The sequence below is a fragment of the Lepidochelys olivacea genome (assembly GCF_965140295.1).
Source record: "Lepidochelys olivacea isolate rLepOli2 genome assembly, chromosome: 1".
Lineage (NCBI taxonomy): Eukaryota > Metazoa > Chordata > Testudines > Cheloniidae > Lepidochelys > Lepidochelys olivacea.
Genome location: NC_140411.1, coordinates 65,224,737 through 65,240,802, shown reverse-complemented (window position 1 = coordinate 65,240,802; position 16,066 = coordinate 65,224,737). Strand labels below are relative to the sequence as shown.

Sequence of the window (16,066 nt, the reverse complement as noted above, 5' to 3'; positions counted from 1 at the left end):
GAGCTGATGAGGGGCTGCCGATCCACCCTGGTTCCAAGCCCCCACCAGCTGGCTCCAACGGGTTGCTCTTCCTGCAAGCAGTGGACAAAGCAGGCGGCTTTAAGTGAGGAGTTACTGTATCTAATAGGGCCATTTGCCACATTATAACTGAGAACAAGTGAAGTCCAAATGTGAAAGGTTAGCAATGTATATGTGAGTGTTTAGAGTCTCTGGATCACCAAGGATAGACCAAGATAGAGATAGCAAGTCAAAAAGTCACAAGGGGGTACCAATTCTTTCCTTGGCCCATTATGGCAATCTGAGCATGTTATGCTAAATTCATGAAACACAGTACAGTATGTGAGCCCTTAAAATAAAGGTCTTGGGTAACATTTTCAAAAGTACCTAAATAATTTAGGAATTGAAGTCCTCCTGACCCCTTAAGTCACTTAGGTGCTTTTGAAAATGTTACCCCTTGCCTACCTGCATGACTATTAAAAGCGATGTTTTCTCTTTTAGCCAAAATTTCCCCTTCTTTCACTACTATGTGCCTGTGGCCTCCCCTACTCTGCCTCCATGTCAGGGAGTTGCATGCAGGTAGGTTATGAAGCACTTTGTGATCACTTGGGAAGAAAGACACTACATAAGTGTTAAATAGGACATCAAAATCAAACAGCAGATGGACAACATATATGGAACTCTTGCACATTAAAGACTGAATTAGTAAGAATGGTTCTACATGGCAATCCAGCATGTGGATGGAAAAGAGAGGCAGAATCAGGTGTTAAACAGGAGAGAGGCCTCACTGAACCTGAGGACACTCCTTTCTTACCAGACCCAGGGGAGCCCTTAGCCATGCAGGAATTAGACCCTGGGCCCAGCCAATCCAGTTCTGTAGTATAAAACAAGCCAGAAATTAAATTCTGACAACAATAATAACTGGGGACCTGATCCAAAGTCCATTGAAGTCAATGAGAAAACTTCAGTTGACATCAGTGGGCTTTGGATCAGCTCTATAATGCTGTAGGCACAGATGCACACTTCATCTGACCTTGAAGCAAGAGGAGGCTACCGAGAAAGCAGAACTATGGTAGCCAAGAAAAACAGGTTAATGATGTAATTGGAGAGACCAGCCCTTGGTCCTTCAGGGTCCAAAGCTACAAGCTGTTCCTTGGAAGAGGCATGCTTATGATCAGGCCCTTACTTAGTACTTGAAACAGAAAGACTGTCATCTCCCAGTTTCCCTGATTGCCTGTCTCAGGAAGCCCAGCTTGTGAGGCAGATGTGGCTGCCCCGAGCCATAAAGAACAGGTGCCAAACTCCTTCTGGTGTAAGCTGCAGAAATGGAGCGAGGAGGGAAAGATTATAAAGAGCTAGTAATGCAGGCTTCCCGGCCCTGTGAAGAATCAGGAGGCCAGCAACCCCAAACAAACCCATGGATTCCTACTCCTTCCTAGGGAACCAGGGACCTCAGCCAGAATTAGTTTGGAAAGTTCCAAATGGAACTCAGCACTCCTGGTGTATTAAGCTTAATGGGACCCATACCCAGGTCAATCAAACTACCCTCCATAACAAATCAAAGTGCTTCTGGCACTCCGCGATCTCTGCCAATGCTACTCCCTGTTCTACAGTCTCCGTGCAGAACCCCAACACTTTATGTGGGTGCCCCACCAAGGAATCCTTGAATGCAAACTTTGGGGGTCAATGGATTTTGCCTTCATCCAGCCCTCCTCAGCACTCACCGGCAAGAGTCTGCAATTGCCAGATTCCAGAAGGCCTGGATGAGCCTGGGTGCCAGTGTGTGTGATCATCTCCCACACAAAGATAGCCAAAAAGAAGGCATGCTGTGACCATGGGCACTTGGATCCCTGAATACCAGGCCGTAGGAGAAGCCCAGTCATTGTTAAATTGCTGCTGCTCATCCTGGAACATACCTTCCAATAAGTAGAATGAAGAGAACTTGCTACAAGTATTAGGACATCCCACTGCCTGGGAGCAGGACGACACCCCTATTATGCAGGAGACAACTGTCAACAAGACCAAATTGTGAGAAAACTGAGCATGGGATCTTCAGGGTTGAGCCACTCAGCCTGTGTTAGACTTCCTTTAGTGCTCAGAACTTCATCAGTCCTGCCCTATAGTGCATGCAGAATCTTCTGTTTAGCCCATAACAGCAAGGTTTAGAGAGGGAAAAAAACTCTTGCCCACTCGTCAGTAAGGAATAACATACATTCTCTGGCAAGTGCAGCAGCGGCCTGTCTGGTCAGTTCCATTGCTCTCGCAGCCTCCTGAGCAGCAATGACATGCACCAGAGCCAGACTCTGTTCTGACTCTACAGCTGCCTGGGAGGCTATGCGTGGTAGGGACTCAGTCCTTCAGAGCTGGAGGCACTCTGCAAGAAGAAACGTACGGGGGAAGGAAAGAAGAGATGGAGGAAGAGACTCCTCTTCACTAGAAGTATTAGACTGAGCACTTGCCTCTGCTGCCCATAGGATTCTATCTTAGGGATTTCTACTGATGCCCCTCACCTAAAATACTGGGAGCAATGGCAGACTCAAATTTAGCTGTGGGAGAGCGTGTGTGAAAGTAGGATAGGCTGAGGGGAGACAGAGGTGGAGTGACATTATGATTGGACTAATCACAATATATTTGTGTGTAGACACTATCATTACATTTAAATAGATTACATCCAACTCTATATGAGCTTAGAACCACCAAGGACTGGCAGGCAGAGTGGTGCTAAGTGCTACTATAATTAGCAGTACATTAAATTAAATTAAAAAGGGGAAAGTGCGTAGTGAATATCCTGGTGAGATTTACTAGTCGGTGGAATAATCTCCCAAGGCGAATGATGGAAGGCCCATTACAATGGGCGTTTATAAGTATACAAGGCAATGCACTAGCAAATAGTGGCAGGAGATGCCTGGACCTGAGAAGTCCTTTCCTTCTCTTGTTTATATGTCTTAAATTCTAAACTCTCCTTCAGAGAGGAAGAGACTGTAGACAAGACCACAGAGAGGGAGGAGAGAATGCAATGTTATCCCACAAGCCAAGAAACTGGTGGGGGAACTCCAAATATACCAGACATTAACACACAAGGCTCAGTGCAAAATATAAAGCACACCCTCAAGCAGTCTTCAGGAACATCATTGTAATGGAATACCCAGTGACTCCCCCTCTGCTCCATTCCCTGCAGCCAGGCTGCAAAGTAGTGCAGGACACTTCACCAGGGCACATTCCCTGGACATTGCTGGGCCTTCACCAACAAGCTATTGTATCAGGTCCTAGCTCATATGTTTGGCTACTGGATGGTAGTAAGTTGGCTACAAGTTGGCTTGTATTTCTTTTCCTGCATCAGGGACTGGTGTGAGTGACTGATCAACCTATTGTGTGCGCTCCCCAAACCCTAGGTAGTAAGACAAAGAAGCTTAGAATAGGCTGCTTTAAAAGCACTTATCCCTGATGGATGCCTCTGATCCAGCCATCTCCAGCAACAAACGTGATAGGACTGGGGCACGCATCTATCTAAGGTACTCACAGTCTATAATGTATTTAACCTCACAACACTCCTTTGAGGTAGGGTGGTCCTATTATCCACATTATGCAGATGGGAAACTGAGGCAGAGAGACACTAAGTGACTTGCCCACGGTCACACAAAAAGTCTGCAGCAGAGCAGGGAATTAAACTTGGGATCCCAGCTAGTCCTGTAATGCTGGACCATCCCTACTCTCTGCTCCTCTGTGAAAAAAAAAGTGGACAGTAAAGAGAAGAGTTGGAGATGATAAAAGGGGGCAGAGGAGAGGAGGGGGAATAGTGAGCAAGGCATGGGAGAGGGCTAGAGATGAGAGAGAAAAACAGAGAAATGATTGGTTACAGAGTAGCAGCCGTGTTAATCTGTATTCGCAAAACGAAAAGGAGGACTTGTGGTACTTTAGAGATGAACAAATTTATTTGAGCATAAGCTTTTGTGAGCTACAGCCCACTTCATCGGATGCCGATGAAGTGAGCTGTAGCTCACGAAAGCTTATGCTCAAATAAATTTGTTCATCTCTAAGGTGCCACAAGTCCTCCTTTTCTTTTTAGAGAAATGATTGCCTCCCTGCCCTTGGGGGGGGGGGAGCGTACAGTGTGGGAGAGGAGAAGGACAGTCAACAGAGAGAGTGAGTGGCAAGATTTAAGAGGAGATTTTATGAGTGAGGGGCCAGGGATAGAATGTGGGATGGGAGCGAAACTCAAACATCGTTGACTTCTAATCAGTTCACTTTTGGTTTGTGCCTGGGATCCAGTCAAATCTTATTAGCATTTAGTACCGCCCACTTCGCACTGGGGAGCCGAGATGAACGGGGAAACTGAGAACCTCTGTCAGCTCCCAGGTCTGCTAGCAGCTCTGACTCATGTCTGGGGCCCACCTTTGGAATGTCCTCACTCTGGACCTGATGGAGTGATCCCTTCAGGGCATGATGCATGTACTTTGTTTAGCATTTTATTAATTGTAATGTGGTTTTGTTCTCCTTTTGTTTTCTCCTCTTGAATCACAGCCCCAGCTGCCACTCCAACAGGGGCTAGAAATTAATCCAATAAAAATCATTCCTTGTGGAATCAAAACTGCTTGCTGACGTTTATGTGATTTATTTATTCCAGACTATAAACTCATTTTGCATAGTCTACAGTTCATGTAGCAAAGAATAACAGCCCAATAATAAGGGTGATTTATAATCCTGATCCAAAATTGCAATTCACATGAAGGTCTGCAGCCTCTGCTGTCTATAGAGTACATGGCTAAAGGCAGAAGCAAAACACTGTACACAATCCTCCAGTGCAAACACTGATAGAACAACGAAAACGTTCCTCCTATTAGTTCCAGTCTTTGTTTTCATCGGCTTTTGATCAGCCTAGCCTTGTGGGGTTTGACAGGTTAACCCCACACATCCTCGGTTGTGATCGAAATGATTAAACAGGGCGATTGTTTAGTCCGCAAAGCGTAAGGAAGTCTTTTGTTTTTGGAGATCACTGAAGCAAGATCAGAACCCTCCACGAAGCTGCCGAGGAAAGAGGGACCCATGGAGATGAAAGCAGCATTTCAGTAGAGGGAGAGGGCATTCCAGTCCTCCCCAGACTACGAAATCCGGGTTGGGGTTGCTTCTGAATTCTGTGTTGGGGAGATGCGTGCGCAGCTCGGGGATGTATAAACAATGTGCTCCCTACCCACGCCTTTCAGCCAGCTCGCAGTCGAAGTCAGGTGGTTCTGCTCTGAGCCCCCCTCTAAAGAAATTAGACCAATTCTTTCGGGGCATGGCAGCAATGCATTGTTTACGTGTTGCCTGCAGTTAGGGAAAGACTCCCTGGTCTAAACCCCTACGGAGTCCCAATCTGCCTTCACACTGGCGGCATAGTGTTCCCAGTGAAGCCACAGGGTCTGGTTAACTCAAAACAGACTTTGTCAATGGCTCACTGCTCACAATATTCCCTTCTGACAAACTAACCCATTTTCCCTCCATTGGGATCATCATAGGGTTGAAGAGGTGTGGGGTGAATCTACTCAAATCCGCTTCTAGCGAGCCCTATGGAAAATGAGAGTTACAGCCTGGACCCTGTAGCGATTGTGGGGGCCGGAGTCCAGCGGAGATTTACCTTCTTTCCAAGGTTTCAGAGTAGCAGCCGTGTTAGTCTGTATCAGCAAAAAGAAAAGGAGTACTTGCGGCATCTTAGAGACTAACCAATTTATTTGAGCATAAGCTTTCCTGAGCTACAACTCATTTCATCGGATGCATTCAGTGGAAAATGCTGTGGGGAGATTTATATACATAGAGAACATGAAACAAGGGGTGTTACCATACACACTGTAACCAGAGTGATCCAAGCGAACCTTCCTGCAGTGAAAACTTAAATTGTACAGGCAGGATTCTCACGGGAGTTTCTCCTCCGCGTAAGTGACCCGAGGCTATCCTAAGCAGTCGGCAGCCTGCCCCCCCGTGGGCGCCCTCGCCCCACTGTGCGCTATGAGCCTTCGGGGGGCATGCCCCCCAGTTTCTATAGTGCTCTGTGAGCCAAGCCGCCAGCGGAGCAGAAAGCCCGCGCATGCTCTAGGAACCCTGACCACCGTGTCTTTCACTTGGAGGTGTATATCGCTGATGAACCAGGTAGCGTGAGCTTGTGAGTTTCACATTCAGGCCAGGGTGAGGAAAGCGCTTTTGTTGTATTCATAGGACCGGTAAAGTGGGGTGGTTTGTTCAGCCTATGCCAGGAGTCCTCTCCTTTTTTCATCTCCGACAAACAAACGTTGATTTAGCGGGTCTGGATCAAAAACTGGGGTTTATTTAAGACCTGAGTTTCTTCCGCAGTTTCTAGATTCAGGGATCTGTGACAAACAGGGTAACGGTGTGAACAGAGAATGAGGGTTTCACCGACCAACCCGAGTTAGCGTTCTTTTTGAAGAGATCTATCTATATCTAGACACACAGATATTTAACCGCAGACAGTCACTGGGCAATTTACCGGCCATCAATCCACCTTGATTGTTGGTGACACGAAATTAATGGTATAAAAATGTTTTCACTTTTTCGGAAAAATTTCTAACACCAGTCTTCAGTTTGCACTGGGTGGAATCCAGGTCCTAAAGTGTTGTGGCATAGAAACCACCACAGACAGCAGGCTTGATTTCCATATCAAAAGTGGATCGGGAAAGGTTTGGAAGCAGAAAGCTCAAGCCATCGGACATGAAGAAATGTCTGCTTCTAGAGTGCTCTGCGACTCCAAAATAATGACTTTATGCAAGAAAGCCAGTATCTTTCTTTCTTAATATCTTGCACAGCTATGGAAAAACCTCCAGTTGCCTGCTTCAAATAAATTATGCGGTGTGAGAATCTCTACTAGTAACAATACGAACAATTTGCAAGAACATATATCCCCACGTGAAGCAATCAACCGGTCTGGGCTGTTTAACTAATATTTCAGAGACGGGTTTTTAAAACAGAGTTTCCGTATGTTTAATTTTTTAGCTGTACACATAATTCTGCTGTAGTCTTTTAGAACCTTGTGAATGGATTATCTCCAAACTACAATACAGTACGTTTTCTGGGAAGGTTTCTACAATAGAGTGATTGATATATATTGCCCAAAATCAAAACTGGTACGAACAGACAGAAAGACATACAGACAGAAAGGATATTCTGCCTCGCTCTACTTCTAAATGGCAGTGGAACAAAACACCCCATTGGAACTCTCTGAAAAACGATCGAATTCTGTATTAGACATAAAAATAATGCCTCTCAAAGCCTCTTCTGATTTATTCTTGATTATGCATTTAAAATACACTTCTTTCCGCCGTTTCTCTTGTGAAGTGCGTGGGAGGCAAAACATGGTTCTGTTTTATTGACTGATTTATTTATTTGTAAAGAATAAGAACGCCTCTCCTTCCCTTAGAATAGCGCTGCCTTCTCAGCAAAGTCTAGTTTCCTTTCCTGGCAGAGCTAATCCTAATTAAAAATAAATTACATGCTGTATAGAACTTGAAATGGAAAAGATAATCCTATTACATATGAGAATATATCCTGCTTCTCTTTCCCTCTAAACTGTGGGAGATATCAGATCAAGCTGAGCCACTCATTGTAAACTCTTTGAAAACTTTCCTATAGATCTAATCCATCACGTGACGGCCATGTCAATCTTGCTGTCTGCACGCGAGTTTCACAATGCTGGTATTAGGCAGAGTCAGAGAAATCCAGCTTTTCTGAGCCCACCACATTTGCATTCCGAGAAAATGCCAACCATTGTGGCCATGTTTGTTCTCATGATCGCGAGACAGTTGTCTGCTAAGTTGCTAAGATAAAGAGAAAGGGGCTCCTTTGAGACAGCCAAAGCCTTTTGGTATGATAACAAGGCGATTTGGGGCGCTTTTGTTGGACCAGATCAGCGCTGCGCGAATTCCCCCCCTCCCCCGCCAGTGGGGATTTGAGTGAGGCGCTGATGCGCTGTTTTAAATCCCATTTCCATAATCTGGTTGCTGCCCGCCAGGCTGGAGAATGCTGGCAATCCGCAGACACCCGAGCTCACTTCACTCGCGTGCCATCACACCACTCGGGGTAATTACTCTTAACACAGCTCCTCGGCAGTAATTAGGAAGCTGGGTTTTGGGACGCTTGGCACGCCCTGCTGCTGAAAGGCAGCAAAGCGCCTTCCTAGCGCTGCTTCCACTCGTTTTAGATCTAACGGTTCGCCACAGCTTTGAGTCAGATGCCTGAATGATCCGTGCCCTAATGATTTCTTGGTAGTTTGTGCCACTAAGAATTAGGACTACTGCAGCTACGACCAGATATGAGACTAAAGCAAATGTCATTCATTGGCCAAGCACATCCCGAATTCCGGATCGCTGTGATTGTCAGATGTGGGGCCAAATTACCCTCTCATTTACACCTCCAAAGCCCCACTGATTTCAAAGAAATTACTTCGGATTTACACCAGACATATCAGAATTTGCCCAATAATTACTCCGGATTGGTAGCTGTGTAATTGAAATCAGAATCCGTACTAGCGGGAACAGATTTTGGACCGTTGTCTTCAATTCCCTTAAAAATACGCCAACTTTGTTCAATTTCCCTCTGGTCTTTTTTGCTCCAGTGAGGTCCTTTGTGTCCTCGGTTGAGGTTACGCAAAGGCTGTGAACACTGAGAAGTCGGTAGTATTAAGGCAAACTGGTAATTTAACTTGGCGATCAGATCTGGATGTCAGGAGAGGGCCTTTGTTGTTCACGTGGAGCCCGATCCAACTTCATTTGAAATCAATGGGAGACTTGCCATTGACTTCAGGGGGGATCCGAACGGGCCCGGGGACTGGCTCATGCGCACAGCTGGAACAAATGGACAGATGTTTCTATTCACTGTAAAGTACTAATACAAGTCAGCTTTGGCTGCATTAGTAACCAGCCCTTAAAAGCTCGTAGGATGCCTGTTGTGACTAGGGCTGTATACAGCTGTACATGTAAGTACTGGCCAGTGACAAGTTCGTTGTCCTGCAGGGGTCCCACTAAGGCATGATCAGCCCCAAGGGGGAAGCTTCTGGTGACAGAGGGATTAGGGAGGACTCCAGCTACTAGAATGGGACATTCTCGTCAGACGGGCTGAGGGGATCGATGTGTGGAACGCGAGCAAAGGGGGAGAACTATCGCAATCAGCGTGAGGGGAAGGTTACTAGAGAGGATGCCAGGAGACCAGTGTGGTGTTGCGGTAGATGCTTTGTATTTCCCATACACAATGCCTGCCGCAGCTGCTACGGCAATTGCTCTTTTTCATCCTTGAAATACACAGCGAAGGGATACAAATAAGGGGAAGAGCACCAGAAGGCAGAGCGCTTCTGGGCAGCATTAACTCATGCAGCCTCGTGTCTGTAGATGTCTTTACATTTATAGATATACTCGAGTAAGGGCTCTTTCTTGCACATTGTAGGAAGCTTCAAGCATGCCTCCTTCTCCCCCCCCCCTTACCCCCCCCCCAGTCTTGCAGCCCGATTCTGCTCTTTCTTACTGGCACGGTAACCGCTTGAAGCGCTCAACAGAGCGGATACCTTTTATACAAAAGTTTACAGAGCAAAACAGTACTCAGTTCAATTTGAAGTGCATATTGTCTTTTTCTTTCACCATCGCGGTACACAAAGTCATGGTGTACCAGTTGCAACGTGTATTTCTGTTTCGGAATGTGACCTAAAACGTGGGATCCATTTAAGGGCCGGCCCCTCAGGAGAGACTATTGGTACAATGTTCTCTCTTCTCCCACTGAGTTTATTTGAATGGTCTCTTTCACCAGGACGGTATCTGGGATCAGGTACGAATTCTCTTAGCCCGCTATTCCCCCACAGTGCTTAGACCTAACATAAAGCGGGGGGGACCCCAATGAATGCACGTGCATGCGCTGTCTCAGTATCCCCCTGGACTGCAGGACTAGTAAAACTTGGTGACTCACTGCTATGTCTTCATACTTTTCAAGGCAGATGGTTTAGTTCCCCACGGTTCGTGCCAGGTTTCAACCTCATGCTGTTATTTTGTTCTTCTAGAACGAGACTAGTGTTGCTTCCCAGAGAGGCCCTATTAGGACAAAAAGAAAATCCTCTAAATAGGCGTAACAGGGCATCAGGAGGGATAGATCTTAAATGTATTTTAATATGAGCTGGGCATTGTGTGTAATTCAGCGCCCATCATCGTTTAGTCAAAGAGTTATGGCAGTGATTGGGAATGAATAGAGGGACATAATGGATACATGTGGCGTTTGCTCATTATATTCAACTTAGCCCAAGTCCTCTGTGGAAACTGTTCAACTTTCTTTCCCTTTAGCTTGTCATAGTGAAATAATACAGACATTGGTGCCTCAAATGGGATAGCCTGCCATGCTATTATATTGCTACAGCTAACGAGAGCTTCATAAGCCTTTGATACAGTCTGATCTTTGAAACCTTTCCAAATCTCCACAAGCTTATGCTAAATCCTATTTGGAACTTTTTTTTTTTTTTTTTTTTTTTTTGCTTGCTAGTGCGCAAGGCTTAAGAAAGCCACTTGGTCAGTGACATGCATACTAAAGCATTCTAAGAATATCTTCTGAAAGGCAAATTACAGGTCTGATCACAGGATCTCACGCGAGTAAAGCACAATTATGTGCACAAATCTGAATAAAATCAATTTTCAGTTAATCCTTCAATCTGGTTTAGGGGCTTGCTCTGATGATCAATACAGAAATCAACGGAAAGAAAATCAACCCCCGCTATATATGCATTGCGCAGCACTTTATTAATCGATAATCATAGGCAGACACACATAATAAATACACATTCACGCGCGCGTACACAGCCCAAGCAAGCTATTTCTCTGCGTTTTTAAGTGAGTAGCTCAGAAGAGCAGATATTCGCATACAAGGCACCTGTTCAACAGCAGGGTGCTGAAGTGGTACAATTAACAAAACACTCCGCGCATTTTACTCCACGCTCCCTGTGCCAACTCATTTGCAGCTCGCCTTCAAAAAAAAAAAGAGTTAAAGAAAACAAAGAAGAGATTCCCTAATTTTCCTTTCTTGTTTTCCTCTCTAAGCCTTTTCCACATTAAAGGGATTTTCTGCGAGGCTTTCAGGAGAGCAGTGTGAAAAGAGCGCCTGCCATTGGCTGCTTGGCTCCGTAAAATTTGCATATCTGCGTCTATTAAAGAGCCTCAGGAGATGCAGTCCGCCTTAGAAGCTGGATAAACTGAGCCTGGCGCACCGGCATCGCTGGCACCTCTCGGGTTAGGGCAACTGTAAGCAATCGGCTCATTTGCCTTGCAGAGCAGAGCATGCATGACCTGCGCCTGGGAGCAGGAGAGTTACCCTCCCCTCTCCTCTTGCTTTAGGGGCCGACACACGCCCTAACAACTGGACAGCCGTTTCTCCGCATCCTCAGCCCCTTTCAGGTTAGCAATTCTGTGCAGGTGACATGGGTCTTGCTAGGGACGGGCGCAGCCTCTCCTCTCCGCCGCGCCTCCTCTACCTCTGCTGGCTGCTCTCGGTCACCCTCTGCAAGACGGTGAGATACCGCACTTACGAGGAGGACGCGCCAGGCACGGTCATCGGCACTTTGGCAGAAGAGATGCACGTGAAAGCGCCCGGAGAGATAAGTTTCCGCCTGATGGAGCAGTTCAGCAACAGCTCGCTGGTGCGGGTGCGGGAGGGGGACGGGCAGCTGAGCATCGGCGAGGCAGGGATCGACCGGGAGCGGCTGTGCGGCCCGTCCCTCCAGTGCGTCCTGGCTTTCGACGTGGTGAGCCTGTGGCAGGAGCAGTACCGGCTGGTGCACGTGGAGCTGGAGGTGCGGGACATCAACGACAACGCGCCGCGCTTCCCCCAGGCGCACATCCCGCTCGAGGTGTCCGAGAGCGCCGCGCCCGGCACCCGCCTGCCGCTGGAGATCGCCCTGGACCCGGACGTGGGCTCCAACTCCATCCAGAGCTTCCGGCTCTCGCGCAACAGCCACTTCGGCATCGAGGCGCAGACGCGGGCGGACGGCGGGAAAAGCGCCGAGCTGGTGCTGCTGCAGGAGCTGGACCGCGAGACCCAGGCCGCCTACACGCTGGAGCTGGTGGCCCAGGACGGCGGCAGCCCGGCCCGCTCGGGCACGGCCACGGTGAGCGTCCGGGTGCTGGACGCCAACGACAACAGCCCGGCCTTCCCGCAGGGCTCGGTCACGGTGGAGCTGGGCGAGGACGCGCCGCGGGGCGCCCTGCTGCTGGACCTGGAGGCGGCCGACGCCGACGAGGGGCCCAACGGCGAGGTCGTCTACGGCTTCGGCAGCCAGGTGCCGGCCGAGGCGCGGCAGCTCTTCCGGCTGGACCCGCTCTCGGGCCGCCTGACGCTGGAGGGGCCGGTGGATTACGAGCGGCAGCGGACCTACGAGCTGGACGTGCAGGCGCAGGACCGGGGCGCCAGCCCCCTGGCGGCCACGTGCAAAGTCATCGTGCGCCTGGCCGACGTGAACGACAACGCGCCGGGCATCAGCGTCAGCCCCCTGAGCGGCGCCCCCGCCGGCGCCGGGGTGGCCTACGTCAGCGAGGCGGCGGCGCGCGACAGCTTCGTGGCGCTGGTCAGCACCTCGGACAGGGACTCGGGCCCCAACGGGCAGGTGCGCTGCGCCCTCTACGGGCACGAGCACTTCGCGCTGCAGCGCGCCTACGCCGACAGCTACGTGCTCGTCACCGCCGCGCCGCTGGACCGCGAGCGCGTGGCCGAGTACAACCTGACCCTGGTGGCCGAGGACCTGGGCTCGCCGCCCTTCAAGACCGTCCGGCAGTACACGGTGCGCGTGAGCGACGAGAACGACAACGCGCCGCTCTTCTCCAAGCCCGTCTACGAGGTGGCGGTGCTGGAGAACAACCCGCCGGGCGCCTACCTCGCCACCGTGGTGGCCCGCGACCCCGACCTGGGCCGCAACGGGAAGGTGCTTTACCGGCTGCTGGAGACGCAGGTCCTGGGCGCCCCCATCTCCACCTACGTCTCTGTGGATCCGGCCACCGGGGCCATCTACGCCCTCAGGACATTCAACTATGAGATCCTCAAGCAGCTGGACCTGAGGATCCAGGCGAGTGATGGGGGCTCCCCTCAGCTGTCCAGCAGCGCCCTGATCAAGGTGAGGATGGTGGACCAGAACGACAACGCCCCGGTCATCACCCACCCCGTGCTCGCCAACGGCTCCGTGGAGATCGGGGTCTCCAGCCAGGCACCCCCAGATTCCCTGGTGGCTCAGATCAAAGCCAGAGACGCGGACGATGGGGTCAATGCGGAGCTCACCTTCTCCTTTGTGGAGGAGCCGCAGCAGCCAGAGCTCTTTGCCATCAACAAGAAGACAGGCGAGATTGTGCTCAGGGGGGACCTGTCCAAAGAGCTGGGACAGGTGTTCAAAGTCATCCTCACCGTGACTGACAATGGCAGGCCCCCTCTTGTCACCACAGCCACAGTCAACTTCCTGGTGACTGCCATGGCACCCTCCAGCAGCCAAGAGGTGGCCAAGCCAAGCTCCTGGGAGGGGAAGGCTTTGGAGTGGGACATTCCCCTGATTGTCATCATCATCCTCGCTGGGAGCTGCACCCTGCTGCTGGTGGCCATCATCACCATTGCAACCACCTGCAACAAGCGCAAGAAGGAGACCGAGATCAAGAACAACGGGCCCCTGACAGAGCAGATCGACATCTCCCACCTAGAGAAGGGGAGGCAGGAGGATAGCAGCCCCAGAGGGAATGTGTTTGAAGCGCGATCCTTTCCCAGCAAAGCTTCTTTCACCAGCCCAGCCCCTTCTCCACCTGCAGAAGAGGTCTCCTCTTCTGAGACCAGCACTGTGAATGCCTGTCTCTACGAGAGTCAGAAACGACTTAGGGCAACTAACGGGGAGGTAAGGTCGTACTGCACTCATCTGGGGGACTGGAAGGAGGTATGGGCGGTTTGGATGAGGGGAATCTTGATAAGGTAGTGATGTTGACATATGCTTATTTCTCCCGCACTCCCTTCCAATCCCCTCCAGTCCTATGTCCCTGCTCCTAATTATAGCAAAGAATCCACCCAACCCGTGGCCATCTGGAAGGGTCATTCTTTCAACACCATATCGGCCCGAGAAGCGGAAAAGTTCAGTGGCAAAGATAGTGGCAAAGGCGACAGCGACTTTAACGACAGTGACTCTGACATCAGTGGGGATGCCCTGAAGAAGGATCTCATCACTCACATGCAGAATGGTAAGGGTTCGGTCCATTTCACAGCACAGACTGGCTGCAATGAAAATAAAAACTGGCCCAGGAGTAAAAGGATCTATCTATCTATCTATCTATCTAAGGTACACTGAGTTGACTGGACCAGTTTTATAGCAGTCACACCTTTTACATCTTTCCAAGGCAGCACTCACTGCAGGAGTAGCCCTGCCAGCATTTTCACAGCATGCAACTTAAGTATCTGCGTGCATGTCGAGCACATAGTGCAAATTAGAAGCAGCCAGCCTATTATAAAATTCATTTTCGAAAAGCTCTTCCTGCTGACATACATTGTGAGTTAGGGCTTGCTAGCTACATGGAATAATAATAGCTTGCAGAGTATGCTTTGTAGCAGTGTCCTGAAGTATTGTTCCTCCACCTCCCCCATCGTTCTAAGCTTTTGATGATCTGGGCAATAACTCTCTGATGAGCTCAGAATTATGTGGCTGTTTCTCCAGCGATTACAGGTCTAAGGTTTTTGTTTGTATTTTTAGGATTATGGGCTTGTACTGCTGAATGCAAAATCCTGGGCCATTCGGACCGCTGCTGGAGCCCATCCTGTGGCCGATCCAACCCTCACTCGTCTCCTCATCCCTCAGCTCAGCTGTCCACCTTCTGCAAAAGCACCTCCTTGCCCAGGGACCCCCTTCGCAGGGACAACTACTACCAGGCCCAGCTGCCCAAGACAGTGGGACTGCAGAGTGTCTATGAGAAAGTGTTACACAGAGACTTTGACAGGACAATCACATTGCTGTCCCCTCCTCGCTCTGGGAGGCTTCCAGAACTTCAGGAGATTGGGGTGCCCCTATACCAAGCCCCTTCAACTAGACACCTAGCCCCCCAGACTGACACTAGTGAAAAGGTTTAATGCTGCACGCTCCCCATCCAAGCACACGCATACACATACACTACTAGGTCACTCTCAAGAGCCCTTAAGTTATTGGCCAGATTCAGTGTTGTACATATAAATATGCAAGACGTGCCTTAAAAATGAAGCTGTTGGGAAAGATTGCCAATCACATCAATACTGTTTGGTATTTGCAAACAAAAAACTGTATGTAGTTAATGTAATTTTTATGAAATGTGCAGTATTTAACTTTTCCCCTATCCTGTTCTTTTGCTTTTAGTTCACCTATGGCCTGCTATTTTTGTAGTGTTTTTAACCTGTATATTGTGTAATGTAATGTTTGTATATAAGGAAAATTTGTTATATTTTTATATAATAAAAGCTAAACAAATTGAAATTATTGCCAAAGGAATTGTCTGAAAGACACAAAATAATGATATCCTGAATTATTTAGAATCAAATAAGGGAAATTCCTCCTTCACAGCGTAATAATAACTTAAGCAACCCAGTGTATTGAGAAGTTTGCCTTGCCAACTGTGACCTGTATTTCTTGAGTCTGTGGTCAATTTCAAGTTAAATGTTATTTAATTCCATTTGGTTTCTGTAATCCGTGTCACCAATAAACACACTAATAAAGGTTTTGTGATGTGTTTGAGGGGTCTGCTTGTGGATTTCATCCTTCAAAGATTACAGCCCTCAACAGGTAAACAAAATCCATTTGTATAAAGAATTATACCTTAATGAGAATTACTGTTACACTTCCAGGGTTACCCTTTACTTGTGTTTAGTGGCACCTTACTCCACATTTAGCCCCATTGATTTCAATAGCACCACTGATGGATGAAGATGCTACTCAACAAGATCAAGAACGGTAGAATCTGGTAGTAACTTAGTGTTCGTGGAATCTGTGCCATCTCAGTGGCCTACAGCCAGATCCTTAGCTGGTGTAAATCAAGGTAGTTCCATTGAAACCAGTGAAGACATGCTGATTTACACCAGC

General features: G+C 48.7%; 1 protein-coding gene across 1 annotated transcript; it reads left to right on the top strand.

Annotated features, from left to right (window-relative positions):
• The first annotated feature begins 10,754 nt into the window (after positions 1–10,754).
• On the top strand, positions 10,755–15,709 carry PCDH8 (protocadherin 8). The gene is made up of 3 exons (XM_084650503.1): positions 10,755–13,870; positions 14,000–14,207; positions 14,714–15,709. Exons 1-3 carry the CDS (start codon positions 11,426–11,428, stop codon positions 15,085–15,087), a joined length of 3,027 nt encoding a protein of 1,008 aa, XP_084506629.1. The 5' UTR covers positions 10,755–11,425; the 3' UTR covers positions 15,088–15,709.
• Positions 15,710–16,066: the final 357 nt, after the last annotated feature.